A 19,496-nucleotide genomic window follows, 5' to 3' on the forward strand; every position below is an offset into this window, starting at 1 on the left:
ATGTAATTAATATAAAACTATTAATAAGATAGTTCACATTTTTTTTCTTTTATAAGTCTTCAAAATCTGGTGGGTTTTTCACACTTACAGCACACCTCGATTTGGACTAGTCACATTTCCAATGCCCCAAAGCCATGTGTGACTGACTAGAGGGGCCTGTGCAGGACAGCATGTCTAGACTTCAGTAGATTCTTCTAAGCTCTAGCTTCAAATTGGTGGCCTTGTGAATGTAATGGGTGGTGTGGAAAGGGCTCCTGGATGACCTTGGAGAATCCACTTGCCCTTGCGTGGTGACTAATAGCTTTACCACTTGCTGATACATGACTGGGGAGTTACGGATTCAGGATCTAGAGGACTGCAACCTCCCCAAACGTCTAAAATGCCAGCTCATTGCTAGGACTGTGGTTTACAGCCCGTGTGAGAACCCGGCCTACTTCTAGGGATGCAGTTCGTGGGGCCCTGGTATGTGGCCTGTGGAAAGGAGGCATCAGCCGAAGTAGAGGAGGGCTACCGGAGGGGGAAGGCCACCCAAGTGGGTGCTTCTTGAGGGCAGGGGCTAGAACCAAGCGCTTCTTGAATGCGGAAGCTCCTCTTGCGGCCTTAGCCAGGCGCTCGCTTGGGCCTCGCATGCTAAATGAACGCAAGCTGCGCTTCCTGCACACGCTCCGGGCGGCCCGGGGCATGGGAGGGGGCATCTCCTCGGTCTCGGTCCGCACCCCGAAGCCGCTCCACGGCCGCGGGTGTAAGGGGCGGGCCCAGGCCTCGGCCCGCGCCGCCCCATGTGACCCGGTCCGACATGGTGTCGCCTCCTCCTGGGGCGGCGGCGGCGGCGGCGGCGGCGGCTCGGGCTTGGCTCCGCGTCGGGCTGGCTCCGCGGCCGCTCATGGGCAGCCAGGGCGGCTTAGGGCCCCCCGGGAACGGCGGGCCCGGCGAGGGCGAGAGCGGGGAGACGAGGAAACTGCAGGAAGGGAGAGCCGCGAGGGGAAAGCGGAGGAAAGGGAAGGGGAAGGGGAAAGCAGGAGCAGGGCAAGGCGGATGAGGAAGCGGGGCGGAAGGGAAGCCGCAGCCGCCACAGGCAAAGGAGGCAGCGGGGCTGGGGGCCGAGGCGGGAGAGAGGGTAGGCCTGGGAAAGGTAGGAGAGGGAGGCGGAAGCGTAGAGGAAGGGGCGAGAAGGATCGTCAGGGGAGATGAGGGGAGTGCAGGGGCGCGGAAGGAGGCCAAAGGAAGATATGATGGGAAGAAGGAGGAGTGGAGGGTCAGAACTGGACAGCGGGAGGAGGCCAGGCTGGCGAGAGCACAGGGACGAGGGGGTCAGGCTTGGGGCCGCCTCGCTGGGACAGGGGCGGCCATGGCGGCGGCGGCTGAGGAAGAGGCGGGAGCCCGGGAGCCTGCCGGCCGCCCCGCCGTGGGGCCCGCGCTCCTGCGCCTGCCGGAGGAGCTGCTGCTGCTCATCTGTTCCTACCTGGACATGCAGGCCCTCGGCCGCCTGGCTCAGGTGTGCCGCTGGCTGCGGCGCTTCACCAACTGCGACCTGCTCTGGCGCCGGATAGCCCGGGCCTCGCTCAACTCCGGCTTCACGCGTCTCGGCACCGACCTGTAAGCGCCCGCTCGCCCACCCGCTCCCCGCCCCGGGCCGGTCCGCGTCCCGGGAAAGGGCGGGGCGCCGCGGCCTGGTCGGCCAGGGGCTGTGTCGCACCCCGAATTCTGAGGCCCGGACCCGGCCTCCGCCGATCCCTCCCCGAGCACCCTGCTCCTCTCAGAGGCCCCCATCCGAGGAGGCCTCCCAACAGCATCCCTCAGTCAGCACCCTCCCTGTGGGCGGCTCCTCACAATTAGCCATCTTAAGCACTCCCGTCAGCTTTTAATTGTGCCTTTTCGCAGATGTTGACCGCCTGGGTTCCTCAGCTCCAGAGGAGCCCGGCTGGTCTGTGGCTTTAGAGGCCTCCCCCTGTCCAGGTGTAGGGCCCATATCCACTATGTGGCCTTTCAGGACGTTTTTGTGGACATTCACCCTCTCACCCCCTTCCAAGGGTTGTTAGGCTTCAGGGCGTGGATAAAATCGAATATGGGGAAAAGGGTTCACACCCCAAAAGAAGGCCCTTGGTCCAAGTGTCAACCATAGTTTGTGACTTGATGGAGGCAGAATGACACAAAAAAGGGTGCCTGCTTATGGAAGGGGGTTGGATGAGTACAGTATAGACCATACACGAAGGCATGGTATTGTAATTTGGCCTGTACTTGGTGGGATCTGAGACCTGTGAATGAAAAACTTAACCATGTAAGCAGTTAATAGGGAGGGGAAAAAAAAGTGTGGAATTGGGGGAGTAAAAGCTTTCAGGTTGCACCCAACTCCATCCAATTTGGGTTAAAAAAGATAAAAGGTAGTTCTAATACAGTAAAGCAACATTAAAGAAAGTTGGTTTAAAACATAAAAAGCTATAATACCACCACCTCTAGATAACTATTCAGTTTTAAAAATTACTTTTCATTTGCACACTTCCTCCTCTTAGTTGCTATCCTACTGATCCTAACAGAATAGGTACATAATAAATGTTTGTGGGCTGTACCATGAGATTAAAAACATTCCTCTAATATTAGACTTTCAGGTTGTATGCAGCTTTTTGCTATCATAGATAACAAGGAAATGAATAATTTAATGCACTTTTTGGTAACAGCTTTATTGAGATATGTCACATACTGTATAATACATGTGTCTTTTTGAATTGGTTCCTTAGGATAAATTCTCAATATTGGCATTACTGGATCAAAGATTATGGTTTGTAAAAAGGTGTTGTACCAAGTTACAGTGACAATAGCAACAAATTACTAAGCCAATTTCATGTAAGAATTTAAAAAATCTTTGCTATGCTAGTGGACATATAATGGTATCTCAAAATTTTGTTATTTTGCATTCCTTTACCACTGACCAGCATAAATATTTTCCCCTGTGTTTGTTTCACCCGTGAGATTGTCTTTTCCTAGTCATTGCGCATTTATTATTGGGGTCCTGAAGTTACTCTTATAAAGGATTCCAATCCTTGTGGGTCATAGATATTAGGCTCTAGTATGTCATCTTTGATGCAAATGTTATATTTTTCCCAGTTCTTTTTACTTCACTGTTTTTAGCCTGTAGAAGTTTTACATTTAAATATATCAGAATCTGTCAGTTTTTATGTGATTTTTAAATCCCCCTCCCCGCAAACAGAAATTTATGATTTCTCCACAGACCTGATAAGTCTTCTCTGATATTCTGTTGGTCTTCCTAAAATTTGATTTTTAAAAATAGTTAACACTTTCATTAATATCACTTTTGTTTTGGTATAAGGGGTGAGTTCAACCTTTTTTTCTAAACAGCTACCTAGTTACCACTACACTTTTTGTTAAATAATTTTTGTCTTTCCCTTTAGAAAGACAAAAAAATTTTGTTTTAGAAAGCTTACTTTGCCAGATATTAAGTTTATATAGCTATGTGTATATACAGTCACACATACATACATGTTATATATGTATATATACATTGGATCTATATCTGAACTCTCCATTTTGTTCCACTGATGTATTTTTCCATTTCCATTCTATTTTAAATATTGCTGCCTTTTGACAGAGTCTAATATCTGTTAGGTTTAGATTATCCCTGTTGGATTTGTTTGTGTGTGATGTCTTCACTCTCACTCAACACCCCAGCAAAAAAAAAAAAATTCTGTGCGTTTTCAAAAGTTTCTGTGGTTTTCACTATAAAGTTTCTACATGTCTGTTGTTACACTTATTCCTAAGAATTCCTAAATATGCTGTTCATTTTGTTTTTATTGTGAATGCAATCTCTTTTTCAGTATGTTTTCCAGCTGGATATTATTGATGATGTCCAGGATTGCTACAATCTTTTGGAAATTTTGAACCTGATAATTTTGTTTAACTTTTATTATTTCTAGTATGATTTTGTTGTTGATGATAATGATCCTTCGGGATTTTGGGGGCATGCAAGTCTTATTACCTTCATTTTTTTGTAAGAAAAACTCTTTCAAAGAACATGTCAGTTGACCTAGAAGAGAAGTTGTCTAAAATGCCCGAAACCCAAGTCAGCCATGGCAAAATTTGGCTTTCTTGTTTATAGAGGTTGAATGAACAAATGAAAGAATTTATGTTTATTTTTCTTTCCTTTTCAAATGCTCTAAAAGAGAGATAATGTGAATGAGTGTGCATTCTTTAAGCAATAATAACAAAATGAAAATGAGTTTATAGTATAAAGTGCTTTGAGACTGCCAAGTGATTTGGCTTTATTATTTATTAGCCATGTGTGTTTTGATTTCTTGCCTATGTCCTAGGATGTGGTATCTCCAACTTTCTAGGGAAGTTGTTTTACCACAGGACTTGATAAAGAGCAGGGTCACTGCTCACGTTTTCTGAGTTGAGGGGAAAAGCTATGTGTGTTACAGCAGGTGGAGAGAATCTTTACCGGTGTGGTCTGTTTTAGGACAGCTGCAGAGATGTGATAAGCCACCAAGAGAGGTGGTTGTCATCCCTGGAGGGAGATGGCATGTACCCCAGCCCTCTTAGGGCATCAGGGAGCTTGGGCCCAAAGTTCAGTGAAAGTACAGCTGCTTGGATAGTGGCAGGGCTGTAGTTCATATTTTGGGCTAATTAACTGCACACTGGACAGTAGGATAAGTTTTTATAAGCACAACACAAAACTGCATTTTATCAGAAGCCACACAACTTCACTGCCCCAGAGTTTTATCATCTATAAACAATGGGAATAACATATCCAGTAAAATGAGGCTTAAATGTTGTGATGTGTTAAGTGATAGCACAGTGTTCAGCACATAGTAGGCACTCAATAAATTGGTGTAAAATGGAACGTTTTAATTGCTTGGCTTCTCCTCTAGTCAGTCTATATAGTAAAAGTGAAGATGGTTTGACTTGGAGATGCTGCCTAAAGACAGGAGGTGGGGGAAAACACACACACACACTGCTTAGTTTCCCTCACCTGTCCTGAATGTTTTTGGCAACATGACAGCAGAACCTGTGGGCTTTAGGGTCTGCACTCCCTGCCGAAGAGCCTCATGAATTCTTGGAAACACAAAGTAAGATTTACTGACCTTCCGGCCCAGGGCAAGTCCCATTCAGTTTGGCTGTTCCTAACTGATCATAGCTTTGTTGAGTAAGATGAACTGCTTTGGTTCCTTGTGATTTGTTAATGGTCTATACTTGTGCTTGAAGGCATTTTGGCCACTTTAAAACCACAAACAAATAATTTGCTTCCCTTTAGGCCTCCTGCCCAAACAGTGAGCACTGGTAGGTATCCTGAACTCCTTTTTTAAGTGGACACAAAGATAGCTTGAGTCAGTCATCTGGTTTAAAATCAGTTTTATTTGAAAGTTTTATCAAGCCTGGGGGAATAGAAATATCTTTAATATAAAAATCAAGGAAATGTTTCATATAGCAATCTTTTAAGTTTTTCCTGAACAGTCGGGGCAAAACTAAGCTAGTTCAGTCTTCAAGAACAAAACAGTGAAATTTAACTCCGTCAGTTTATAATGTAGGCTAAATGCAAGAAGTTAGAAAGTATGAGAGGTGGAAGAGCAAAGGTGCTATTAGTAAATTTTGATACTGTAGAATTAACAAGAACAAAGAATGGAAAGAAAAAAGTATATCCATATATGTAAATCTATTTTTAAAAATACTTTTGCAGTCTTGATCTTCTTCCTCCTAAATTAAGTCCTGTATGTTTTCAAACTTGAATTTTATTTTAAATAACCTTTGAGCATTACCTGGGTGCTCTCTTGCATTTGCCTGTGATAGATTTGCCTAGAATTAACAATAAGTGTTTAGGGAGTCAGGCTCTGAGGTGTTTGCCCTGGCATGTACATTCATTCCTCAGCCAGGGTCTAGTAGGCTTGGAGCTCTTTGAGGCCAGGGGAATGGGGTATCTATTTCAGTGATGATTAACATCCAGAGTGGTGAGATGGACACAGATAAGCAGAGTGTGTTTGTTTGTTTTAAAATGATTGCACCTAAGAGCATTTTTTTGACTCAGAAAGCATAAAGTTTCCTAACTGAACAGAGAAGGCATTGCTCACTGGTTACTTTTAGGGCCTAAACAGTGATTTTCAGAAAACAATTAGCAATTTAAAGTAGCTTTGGCTCTCTCCTTCCACGTTTCTGCCTTACCTAGGAAGCAGTCACTTGTTCTCTGGTTCATTAAAAGGTTTATTATATGGATGTATTTATCTTCAGCTGTTTTGGAAAGGCCTTATTTTTAATGGTTTTGTGAGTTAATAAAAGTGAGTTCAGTTTACATGTTTAAAATAAATGAAACAATACACCTGTGGAAGCAGGAAATGGTCTAGTACAGTCAGTACCTCCAAATGCAAACTGGAAGAGTGCAAGAGGCCTTTTCCTCCAAGACTGTGAGAATACGGGAGCTGCTTATATCCTTTCCAGTCTTGTAAAACTTGAATAGTAGGGGATGAATTTCCTAGCTTTCAAGGCAGAATCATGGAGAAATCCAAAGTCCTCATAATCTACAAGATAAACAATTTATTTTGAATGAAATCTCTGAAAATACTTCAGTACTCTCAGTTTCTTAGTTTCAGTTTTCTGTGTCTAGCCGTATCACCTTAGGTACAGATTGTGCTTGAGCTGCTTGAAATCAAACTGGCAGTGAGGTTACTGATGAAGCATACACATTTTTTTAAAAATTATTTTTGAGTGTTTTACATAGAAAAGAATTACCTTTGTTTGACAACTTAACCTAAACTCTGGATTGACTCTGGCATTGGATTAGTTTCTGGTCCTAACTCATAACCATGGAATAGGGAGACTTTCAGGTAGACTTTTCTTGAGGCCAGGCTCCAATAAATTTTGAAAATTTAAGACAAGATTGACTGTTTGGAAAAATGAGGAAAAAGTTGAGTTTTGAATTTCCAGTAAAAATTGACATGCCCCCCACTCTGATCTACAGAAACAGATTTTTGGTAAACTCCAGAATTTATCTCAGGTGTGTCAACCATTAGATGAGGTTGAGAATCCAAAGATTTGGTTTATCCTTGAGGAAAGTCCTTTCTATTCAGCAATCTTGCCCAGATTTGAACAGCTTTCAGATGGAACTCCAGGTGTAATCAGTAGAAGCAAGATGGTTGTGCTAATTAAGAATATGTTTATGAATCTTGAATCATGTAAAGGCTTGAACTGTATCTAAAACTGACTATGAGACTATCTGGAGAAAGAATTTATCTCTTGTTAGAGGTTTGGCTCCTTTGTCTCAGCTTTGAGTTAGTTCTTCATTATATCCAAATTGTCCACATTGCCCTCCCTGGGAGTCTGGGCCACCCAATGGGCCTTTGTGCCTGCCCCTCTTTAGCCGACAATTAATTGCCAGTACATTCTTTCTTCTTCTCCTTCTTTTTTGGTGTTTGACATGAGCTCAAATTGTTGAGAAAGGTGACAACTGTGAAATGAAGACAGGGCTTGGAGACACCTTAAAAAATACATGCAAAGGCCACTAAATGACAAGAGCAGACTGCCAGGCTCTTTCAAAACATCACCACGTCTGTTGACTTTCCATTCCTTGTTCGCAGCACAAAATTGGAGGTCAAAGAATCATAGGAGTTAGAGATGGAAAAGACATTTGGGGTCAGCCAGTTCATGCCTCTGCCTCCTCCTGCCCCTGATTCCAAATCATTCCTTACATTATATTTTCTCCCCCAGCCCTTGTACAATTTTCACAGTCTTCAGTCGACCCCGGCTGTCACCTTTGGGGAATGATGCTGGAGGCTCTGTCCAGTTTCTCCTCGGCAAAGAGAGATATTGCCTGTGCCCCCAGTTGACATTCGTGAACTTCTTTGTTGGTGGTCTCAGCTGAGAGGCTGAAGGCTAGCTGGAAGTCTCTCTGCTGCCTGGCAAGGCAGCAGACAGAACTGAGGTGCATTTAGTTTATGATGATGTTGGGGAAGGGGGAAAGGGCCGGCGTATGGTGCAATCAGTGCAATTTGTTCCTAGACTTTTCTCTAGGAAGGCTTTTGACCTGAAAGGAGGGTGTGTGTGTGTGTGTGTGTGTGTGTGTGTGTGTGCGTGCACGCGTGCACATGAGGAATGTGACATTGGGGAGGTGGACAGAGACAAGGAAATTACCTTGAATAGGAGTTTGATAAGAACCCTAATTTGGATATTGGTGGGTTAAACAATCAAATAAAAAATGCTAGTCCTGTGAAGTAGTAGATGATTGTTTTAAGAAGTGCATGTTAGGGGGACTTCCCTGGTGGCCCAGTGGTTACGAATCTGCCTGCCAATGCAGGGACACGGGTTCGAGCCCTGGTCCGGGAAGATCACACATGCTGCAGAGCAGCTAAGCCGCTGCGCCGCAACTACTGAGCCTGTGCTCTAGAGCCCGCAAGCCACAACTGCTGAGCCTGCGTGCCATAACTACTGAAGCCCTCGTGCCTAAAGCCGGTGCTCCGCAACAAGAGAAGCCACTGAAATGAGAAGCTGAAGCACCCCAACAAAGAGTAGCCCCCGCTCGCTGCAACTAGAGAAAGCCTGTGCGCAGCAGCGAAGACCCAACGCAGCCAAAAAAAAAAAAAAAAAGTCCGCATGCTGCAACTGAGGTCCGCTGCAGCCAAAATAAATAAATAAATATTTTTAAGTGCATGTTAGGGAAGAAATAGGTATTAGAAGTTTCAGCTTAGAGTCAAGTTGAGGAGAACAGAAAGGCTGGAGGCAAGCATTTTGGTCTAGGGGACACTGTTGCTTTTGGGGTCTCCCCTTTAAGAAAGTAGAAAAAGAGCTGTCTTATGTTCACTGGCTATGTGGTTTGGCAGGGGGAATGGTCATTTTTAGAGGCAGCTTTGGAAGGTTACCCCCAGCTCCCCTTCTTGTTCCAGCAGCTGTTGGGAGCAGTCCAAAGGGGGTATTATATTTCTTCTGGTAACTCTGCCAAGAATGAGAGGAAATCCACAACCTGTGGGCTTTTGGGGGGGATGGGGATGGGCTGGCAGGTGATGGGACAGGGAAATTAAATTGTTTTATAGTAAATATGTTGAGATACTTTTCCTGGAAAGCTGTTTCACTGAAAGGAATGATATTTCCCCTGCTCACTAGCTCTGTAATTGGTTTTTTCTCTGTGGAGAAAGGGAAATAGTCCTCTTCCAGTACTTCTTTTTCTTTCTTCCCTGTAGATCCAGCTTTGATCTCCTATGTTTCTTATAATTTCCTTTAGAAAGTCCACACTGAAAAGGTGAGTCAAGATTCAGATACAGGTAGGTGGTGTGTGTGATTAAAAGGGGCCTCCCTCCAGAAGTGAGTTACTAAAGGGCAACCTCTCATTCATCCCTTATCTTTGCTGTGATTGGACTTCATCATAATGGCCTAGAAACTGGAGATTTCTGGAGAAACTGGAGTAAAAACTTTCTGGGTGGCGTTTGGTTCATGTTCTCTCCATCTCTTCATCCAGGCTGGAAGGGCACCAGGGATTTTTGAAGCCTGGCCACTTTGGCTGAGAACCTGTTTTGGTGATTAATATGCAACACAGTTGCAAGATTTAAGACAATAATAAACAACCCTGAGAAGCAGAGCAGTATAATTATTCCTCACATTTCAGATGGAGAGCCCAGGGAAAAGTAATACTGAAGGTATGAGAACAAAATCCACTTCTGAGTCTGTGGTAGTGCCTGATTCATGACTCAGAAGATGGCCTGTTCACAAAAAACAGTGGCATCTTTCTTGCTGTTGTTTATTCTCAGAAAGTGCTACATCAGCCTTTCTGAAAGCTGTATTGTGGGATTCTTGAAAAACTGATTCTGTGATTAAATGAGTGTGGGAAATGCTGTGTTCCACATCCCCTCTTTGGGGGATTCACAATGCCCATTGGTAAATTAAAGGCTCAGAGAAGTCCTGTGCTAGAGAGACCTGTTTAATTTTGTTTCAGTATTGTCCAAAATGTTTTGACCATAAAATTCTTTTTTTCTCCTGCTTAACATCTCTTAACCTCTTGCAGAATACACACACTGGTCAAGTGCCCTGCAAATATAGAACTTGACCAATAGCAGGAGGAAATGAATGTGAACACGGCCCTAAATCCTAAGCTCACATAAAGAATCAGGGTTATGCCCAGTGCTTCAGAAACTGCTTTGGACAGCTTTGACATGTGGGTGCCACATTAAGATACTCCATCTGCTCAGATTCCTTCCCTTGGGCCTCTCTAGCATAAGAATTTGGAGGGCTTGGTTGAATTTCTGAAGATGTGGTATACTGTACATTTTTAGGAAGGGCCTTTGGAGCTTGAAGGTAGTGTGTCTAGGCTCCTGAAAATCTATAGGTATTGTTGAAAATGTGACTTGCCAAAGGGGGAACTGTATTTCTGATAGATACCTAAGCAGTATCTATCAGAATACTTATTATGCTAGGACCACGGTTCTTACCTTTGTGTCTAAGACATATTTTTGTACGATGTTAGAACTTTTGATAGTACATTAAAGGATTAAAAGATGAATGTCTTTTTTTTTTTTAAAAAAAAAAAGCAGGTTTCAGAAAGTTGAAAAACCTGTCCATTTACTTGTTCACTGTTTGGTATGTTACTGTTTGAGTAGAACTGTTTACTGCCCTGACCTTGTTCTCATATCTTTTGACGTAAAGTTTATATATGTTCCTCTGAACACGCAATCTTTCTCTTTTCTGTGGCAAATTGTGTCATGACCCATATTGTGGCTCCATGGTTTGTCTGACAGATATCTTCATAAAAATGTGGATCTTTGGTTGAATGAAAATAAAGTCTATAAATCATTAAAATTTTTATGGCACACTTATTCAGGGTTCTGGTATACCACTGCTCTGCAGCATGCTGGTTGAGATACACTTTTAGAAGTACTAGGAGTTTTAAGACTCAATCCTGTGGAATTTATGAATGTATTGGACAAACAAGACATACAGCTGTGAAAAGCGAACAGTGCCTCAGTTTATGGTATGTTCAGTCTAAGGGTTCACGTGTGAGAGAGAAGAATGTTTGGAGGAGTCAGGGAAGTAGAGGCTTAAACTGGATTTTGAAGAAAAATGGGTGAATTTGACTAGTGCCCAAAGGGGGAAGCATGCATTTGTCAGGGACAAAGGTAGGCTGGTTCTGGCAATATAGGGGAAGGTATGGGGATAGGAATGAATGTAAAAGAGAGATGGCTTTGCTGGAGTTCAGTTGCAGAGTGTGGAGCCATGGGAGGTGAGGTTGAATTGAGTAAAGGGAGCTGACATTTGGAGGCCTTTCAAGGGAGATATGGATCTGCTCCATGCTCTCCTTGCCTTTGGTCCTGTCCTCATGATGGCATGTTCCCTGTAATCTCACTTCTCCTTGGGTGTTGAGGCTGCTGCCTATTCCCTGGCCAGAAGGATAGGCAGTTTAACACAATATATGATTTTTCACTGATTTATTTATTTATTTTTTTGCGGTACGCGGGCCTCTCACTGTTGTGGCCTCTCCCGCTGCGGAGCACAGGCTCCAGACGCGCAGGCTCAGCGGCCATGGCTCACGGGCCTAGCCGCTCTGCGGCATGTGGGATCTTCCCGGACCAGGGCACGAACCCGTGTCCCCTGCATCGGCAGGTGGACTTTTCAACCATTGCGCCACCAGGGAAGCCCTCACTGATTTATTTTGAACCTTAATTATATACCTCTGCTCCTGAGGCCATTGGAGGATTTAGTCTAACACGTGTATAAATGAAGAGTTAGAAGCTTCTTGTCTTGGGCTGTTTAAATACTTGTACATGCATTAGAGCCAAGTTCTTAGTATTGGTAGCAGAGCTGGTAGCACAGCCAATATGGGGGGAAATCTGCTTTCTGGTGAGCAAGAAGATCAAAGAAATCGAGACAGTGTTGAGTTAAAACTCCAAGCCCCCAAGCATCATTTTGCATAGCCCTGTCTCCCGTCCTTAGCCCACTTCCCCGTGAGATGGCCTTGTCCACACTTGTGGACAGATACCCTCCTTTACTGAATTCCCAAGGCGGCAGGAAGTTATGCTTATGGAAATCATGTCAGTCATGCAGGTAGGCAGCATTGGCGGTATCGTGGGGAATCAAACTTCAAGAAGGGGCAAAGAGGGAAATTGATTTGTGATCCAGGAGGTTTCTGATCTCAGAGACTGCAGGTAAATACCTCTCTAATATACTCACACTTCCCCTCCTTCATCCCCGAGCCATTTTTCTTCAAATTCGGTTTATTTATTTGCTTTTGGTTTGGGGTGTGAGTGAGGAGAGGTGAAATGAAAGGGGACTCTAGATAACTGCCTAGATTAATTTCTGTCCCTCTGGACTCACTGTTGCCAAGATTTTAAGGGGCCTGATAGCTTACCCTGGGTGCATGTTGTGTTGTTTTTGTTTAAAATAGGTCATGCACCCAGGAATGCAGTCAAACTATAATGGTGACTAAGTGCCGGAAAGCTGAGAGGGAGGGGGGGCCAAGTGGAAAAATGAGCCTGAGGCAAGAGAAAGAGGGCTGGGAAAATGGAAGTTCCACCAGGCCCACAGGCCAGGTTAGAGATTCCTCCATGCATTAATAGCTGTGCCAGAGGTTTATTTACAGGGCACTAATCATTTTGGGGGGGGAGCACCCCCACTTTATACCAGTAACTGTTGAAGAAACAGCCATGCTGAGAGCATTTCAAGGATGGGAGCAAGAGTCCTTATTGAATTCCCAGGGGCACCTGCTCCTGTCTTCTCAGGCACTTTGGACTTGTTCTACCGACTCCCTTTGACTAGGTTGTGATAGGTCCCTACAGGGAGGGAGGGATACCTGTCTTCAGAGAGAGGAGTTTGTTTATTCCTTCTGATTTTTTAAGTGTTGAAGCCAATAAGAATATAGATATGATTTGGCCACCAGCTAGGGAAACTAACCATCAGAAAGAACTGAACAAACAGAAGGGATTTTAAAAAAAAGAAGCTGAGTTGTTAAGCTGCTTTTAACAAAGTGTAACTGTTTCTCAAGTGAAAGCCAAATGGAATGTTTTTAAAAAGTTGAAATTTGATTTGAAAGACCAGAGCCAAGTATTTTGATTATGGTGTTGGTTGTGGGAGAGGATGCCTGCACCTGCTGCTTGGTAGCAGCATCTAAAGTTCAACTTTGAAAGTTTCTTGCTTCTGTGATCAGGCCCTCGGGGCAGTGCTTTGACCCCTAGTAAAGTGTCACCAAATGGCAGTTAAGTGACCAGGGAGATGAGAGAAGTATTGTCCTTATCCCAATTCAGGAAATATATTGATTCTTTCTCCCTTGTTTCCTTCCTGCTAAGATCCAGAATATTCAATTTTTGGTTTCACCTCCACCTACTAACTTAGACCTAACTCAAGAGGAGAGGTTAACTATAAATAATCTCCTCTTTTACATCTGGGAGGGACTTGTAGATAAGATTTGATAGTTGGTCTAATCTTTTTCACTAAGAGTTCAGTTCTTTTGGTCCATCCTGTTGACTGTCTTTTATGGTCCTCGATTTTCTAACCATCTAGTAGTTTAGGTCGCTCTCTAGAAATGTGAAACTGGGGACCACATTCACCCAGTGGAAGAATTCAATAATATATTTTTAGCTTTAACGTGTGTACCCAAATCCTAATCACTCAGCCTTAAAGAGGGCTAATGTTTGACGTTAGAAGAACAATTTCTAAGAGTTATAATTAAATTAGAAGAAAAATGATTATTAGATTAGCTTTAGTGATGTCACTATTCATCGATATAAACTACTACTACATTTATATTTATGTAAAAATAACCTTTTTCAAGTGATTTATAACTTAGCCTGTATTTTGTTTTAGTTGTCATTTTAAAACACCATAATTGTGTGGAATACTATCCTTATTTCATAGGTACAGATATGGACAATTAGAGAAGCTAGGTAACCAGGGTTGTATCATTAGTAAGAGGCAGAACTGGGGCCCAGATCCCAGTTTCCTATGTCTGCATTCTGTGCTTTTCTCACAACTTCATTTAATCTATTATTTAAATGAAAATAAATTAAAAGTTTAAAGGTAAACGAAAAGACCAAAGTATCAACAATTATGTGATACATATTTAAAAAAATACTTCCTGAACTCCATGTTTACCTCTTCTGAGCTATTTATGGAGACATAATTTTATGTAGTATCTCCTTACCTTTACCTTTATAAATTTGACTTTGTTTTAAAGTTACTACTACTTGTTACAGTAATTTCCAAAATGTTTTGCAGTGCCTACATTTGTCGTTTCTAATAGCAATATGTTCCATTGTGTTAGTATACCGTTTTCCCTCACAGACAGACATTTGGGCTATTTCTAGATTTTAGCTCTAATATACAGCTGCAACTATAAATATCTTTGTAAAAAAATATTTTTCTTTTGAATTATTTCTTTGTGATATAGTGTTGGGAATGCTGGGTCAGAACCTATCATTTAACTTCTTTTCTTGACAGAATGCCTTTCCGAAAGGCTGTACCAGAGTGCTACCAGCAATATATAAACAAACCCAAATCCTTTTATCAAACCAAAGCTAGTATGTGGTTCTTCCACTTAATAGATGTGAGGTGGTACTTTACATTAATTGGTTTAATGTGTATGTTTGTAAACTATTATTGTTTTGGGATGTTTCCCCGGTGTTTATCATGGGAACTCTGTGTGACTGTTCTTTTTTTTCATATATATATACATTTATTTATTTATTTTTGGCTGAGTTGGGTCTTTGTTGCTGCTTGCGGGCTTTCTCTAGTTGCGGCTCTTCGTTGTGGTGGCTGGGCTTCTCATTGCAGTGGCTTCTCTTGTGGCGGAGCACAGGCTCTAGGCGTGCAGGCTTCAGTAGTTGTGGTTTGCAGGCTCTAGAGCACAGGCTCAGTAGCTGTGGCGCACGGGCTTAGTTGCTCCACGGCATGTGGGATCTTCCCGGACCAGGGCTCAAACTCATGTCCCCTGCATTGGCAGGTGGATTCTTAACCATTGCACCACCAGGGAAGCCTCTGTGTGACTGTTCTTATCTGCTATTTGATATGGATGACAGAGTGTTATCCTGATAGATTTTTATCAGTCCCCTAAAAGTTTTAGGGATAAAACTTTAGGGATAAAACCCATAGCATTAATTGTTAATTTTCCCCTGCTCTGTTGCTTTCTTTTTAATCTCTTTTTTAATCTCTTTTTTTCTTCTATGCAGTATTTAAAATTTAAATACTTTAAAGCCTTTTAGTTAAAAAAACTATTTTAAATGTACTCTTTTATTTTGGGGGAATTTATTATACCTATTGTGATATGAAATGAAAATTTTTTGCTCTGTTGATATCCAGTTTTATCAAAAGCATTATTATTATTTTAATGAGTATTTTTATCTTTACCAAAATATTACATTGTAGAAAAATTGGGAAATACATAAAAACACAAAGAAGAAAGTTAAACACCCAAAGTTGGCTGTCCACAGCTAACTGTTTTAGAGTCTGGAAATCTTCTAGTGTTCTTTCTAGGCATGCATATTTTTCTTCCCTCCCTTCTTTCTAATAAAGCTGGGACATGTAATACAAACCCAACAGCACTAATTAAATAGTGATTTCTTTCCTTACTTTGAAATTTTACTTTGTTTCTTTTAGAATCTTGAAAGCAGGATTTGCTTGCTGTCTTTTAGTAAAGGGTAGTAAATGTGAAGATATAGTAGATACTGGAAGAAATGTTTGTTTCTCTCCTTTTCTCGGTAGACATGACAAGTTATTACTCTGTGTCCCAAGCAGCGTACCTTGTATTGTCCAGTGGAGCAAGCCAAGGAGACACAGGGGAGATATGGGGGCCTGAAATGGAATGTTCAAATTCTTGCCCACAGTTTCAGAATTCCTTCCAAATGTGCACTTTCACAAGGGACTTGAGCTCTTCTCCCTACCCCCTACCACTCCAACCCACCCCAAAACTATGCCATTCTTGTTGCTGCTGAGCTCCCTCATCTCTTACTGCTCCAACTTTCTTCATCCAGAAAGTACTACTGACACTTTCCCTTCAACATTTTTTGAAAGAAAAATTTAAAACATACAGAGAAGTTGAATGAATTGTATAATGAACACTCATACACCCGCCACCTAGATTCTCCAGTGAACATTTTACTATGTTTGTCTTATCATGCATTTAAAGTGAGTTGCAGATATCAGTACACTTCACCTCTAAACAGTTTTGCATGCATGCATATCATCCACTAGAGTATATTGGCTTATGGTTCTTTTTTTTTAAGAAAAATTTATATACAATGAAATGGTCAAATTTTAAGTTTATCATTTGATACGTTTTTGACAAATGCATACACACTTACATGACCCAAATTCCTTCAAGGTTTAGATATAAAGTGTTACCCCAGAAAGCTTCTACATATTCTTTCCCAGTCAATTCCCATCTCCACCCTGGTGGTCAACACTGTTCTGATTTTTTCACCATTCATTAGTTATTCTTCTAATCAAACTTCACATAAGTGGAATCATACAATATGAACTGTTTTGTGTAAGGTTTCTTTCATTCAGAATGTTTTTGAGATTCACCCACATCATTGTGTGTATCAATAATTCTTTCCTTTTTATTGCTGAGTAGTATTCCATTGCATGAATATGCACCGAAGTGTGTTTATCCGTTCTCCTCTTGATGGATGCCTGGGCTGTTTACAACTTTTGGCTATTATGACTAAAGTTCCTATGAATAGTCTTGAGTAAGCCTTTTGTGGACATATGCTTTCATTTCTGTTGGGTAATTGCTAGTTCATAGAATAGGTATATGTTTGGATTTATAATAAACTGCCAGACCTTTTCCCAAAATGGCTGTACCATTTTCATCTCTCACAAGAATGTAGGAGAGTTCCTTATTCAAACACACACACACACACACACACACACACACACACACACACACACACGGAGGATTTCTTCATATTTTTAGGCTTGTGTATTCATTTTGATGAGCAGAAAATTTTAATTTTGATAAAATCAAATTTATTGGATTTTTCTTTTATGTTATTGCTTTCTGTGTCTTAAGAAACTGTTGTCTACTTCCTGAGCCACAGAAATTTTTTATATTTTTTCTTCTAACAGCTTTATAGTTTTAGATTTTATGTTTAAATCTGTGATCTATTTTGAGTTAGTTTTTCTGTATGGTGTGAGGTAGGGATTTTTTTTTTTTCCACATGGCTAACCAGTGGTCCCAGTACTCTTTGTCATCCCTTCTCTGTTAGATAGCTTTGGCATCACTATGGACACTCTAAAGGACAGGCTGTTCTCCTTGGCTTTCTTGATTATCCTAGTGTGGAGGGAGAAGAGTTATTTCTTACTTGTCTCCTAACCCATTTGCTTATATTCACATATTTTCTGGATGTTCTGAGTCCTGACTTGTAAAAAAGCCCAGGGAATTTTCTCTGGTTGGCAATGAGTTGTAGTGATTGGATTATCTGCTCTGTCTGGACACAGGATGGCCAGTGTACCAGTGAAGGAACGGGTGAAGGTATCTCAGAACTGGAGGTTGGGGCGTTGCCGAGAGGGGATTCTGCTGAAGTGGAAATGCAGGTAAGTAGCCTCTTGACTCTTTCAAAGCTACCTGGGACATTAAAGAATGCTGGGAAATGGAAAATCTAGTTCTAGCTGGAGTATAAATGTGCCTGTCTTGGGTGATGGGGCACTGGTGATCCTTTAAATACCACAAAAAGGGCATCAGAGGGACAACGTTTTTTCACATTTAGAAAAAGATTATAAAAAATGTAGTTTATTTTAACAGATCCCATATTTTTATGATTATAAAAATAATAAATGTTTATTGTAGAAATTTGAAAAAATAGAGGAGCTTAAAGAAGAAAATAAAACTTAACTATAATCCTACCACTCAGAGGTACCTCTGTTAATGCACCTCATCAAAAGAAATAAATGAAGCCAATATTTCAACTCATCTTGTTTTACAATTTGTTTTTTTAAAATTTTCTACTCGAGAGAGTTACACCTTCACTCTTGGCTTCCTGTAGCCCTCTCCCCTACTTTTATTAAAAAGCAAAATAGGATCTGAAGGTTTGGATATGTATGTTACAGGAAGGTAGAGCTTGGAAAAAAATGGCAGGAAATTTAGATAATGGCTTTGGCACTGCTAATGCCACAAATTTTATACTTCATTGATGCTGAATTATTTCATAGTTATTATTTGACTCCCTACCAAAAAAGTACTCTTTGTTGATTGGTTGGAATGGATAGGGAACATCATGATTCCACATTCCAGCGGACCTGGACCTGTGCTGATAGGTTCAGGCAAGCTTCTTCATCTGATGACCTTTTCTTTTGCTTGTATACCATTTCTGCTGCTCTCAATGACATGGGTTACTGCAAATTATGTGGTGGTGATGATGGTAAAGCAACTACAGGGGAGAAAGATGGATTTGTATGACAAAGGGCTTTACCCTCTGCTTCCCACTTTTGCCTTTTATTACCAGAAAGAAGAGTTTATTTCTCTAACAAGATTTTGTTCCTGACGTCTTTTTGGGCTGGTTTCAGGCAGTTTGGCAAATAAATGCACAAAATGCTTACCAGGCTACCCTGCGATTCTCCACTGTTCACCTGGCATGAACCTGGTTTCTTGTCCTGGGCAAATGGCTGTTTACCAGATGGCTCTAAACACATGAATTCCAAACCCCTCTGTTTGCTGCCCACTTCAGTGTGCCACAGACTCGTGCAAGGGGATGTTGAAGAGGAATGTGCATAATGAATGAGAGTGCAGGCATCTGTACACACTCTACACATGTTCCATATAATATTTGCACACACTTGTAAAAACCTCATGTGCAGAAACTAGTTACTACAAAGTCCAAGCTGCATTTAATGGTCCATCTTTGCAGAACTTTTCCACATTCCCATGACGCTTGTATTAAGGAGTCTGGGGAAGAAACACAGCCCAGTTTGCTCAGACAGGCTTGGCAGTGGGAGATGGTGTCTCTATAAATGGGGACAAATCATCTGTCCCTATGCTTTGCTTGGGACCTGGTAGCTCTAGGACCCCTATGTGGTGTAGGACAGGCTGCTGGGATGTACCTTGTGCAAGGGGCTTAGTCCCCACCGGAGAGCATGGTGTCTGGAGAGTCTTCTTTCTTCTTAAGGCTCTCTCTGTGCCATGGGACTGGGCTGTGGTCTCTAACCTTTTTTCCTCCTGCCAGTTTGTAGAGGGAATCTTTAACTATTTGTGTATTTCTCTTATCAGCTGCCTATGAGAGCCAACTATTTCTCTGTAGTCTCTGAACTGTAGTAGACTGCTCTGGAGCTATGTTTTTCCATTGCCTCACTTAGCCTCTAATACAGAAATGTAGGTATCCTCTGTGAGGATCTAGGAATCTAATCAGTACATTAGCATCCTTTCCTAAATGGCTTTATTCCTTTCACTTAAAAATGGCCCTTTTGGCTTCCCTGGTGGCGCAGTGGTTGAGAGTCCGCCTGCCGATGTGGGGGACACAGGTTCGTGCTCCGGTCTGGGAAGATCCCACGTGCCGCGGAGCGGCTGGGCTTGTGAGCCATGGCCGCTGAGC

At 42.2% G+C, this 19,496-nt stretch overlaps 1 protein-coding gene across 1 annotated transcript in view; it reads left to right on the top strand.

Annotated features, from left to right (window-relative positions):
* The first annotated feature begins 818 nt into the window (after positions 1–818).
* FBXW4 (F-box and WD repeat domain containing 4) overlaps positions 819–19,496 on the top strand; it is an 80,439-nt gene continuing 61,761 nt past the window's right edge. Inside the window, 2 exon segments of the mRNA XM_059054102.2 lie at positions 819–1,596; positions 17,410–17,505. Of these exon segments, the coding sequence (XP_058910085.1) occupies positions 884–1,596; positions 17,410–17,505 (809 nt within the window). The 5' untranslated portion in view covers positions 819–883.

This window comes from Kogia breviceps, chromosome 2, assembly GCF_026419965.1.
Source record: "Kogia breviceps isolate mKogBre1 chromosome 2, mKogBre1 haplotype 1, whole genome shotgun sequence".
Taxonomy (NCBI): domain Eukaryota; kingdom Metazoa; phylum Chordata; class Mammalia; order Artiodactyla; family Physeteridae; genus Kogia; species Kogia breviceps.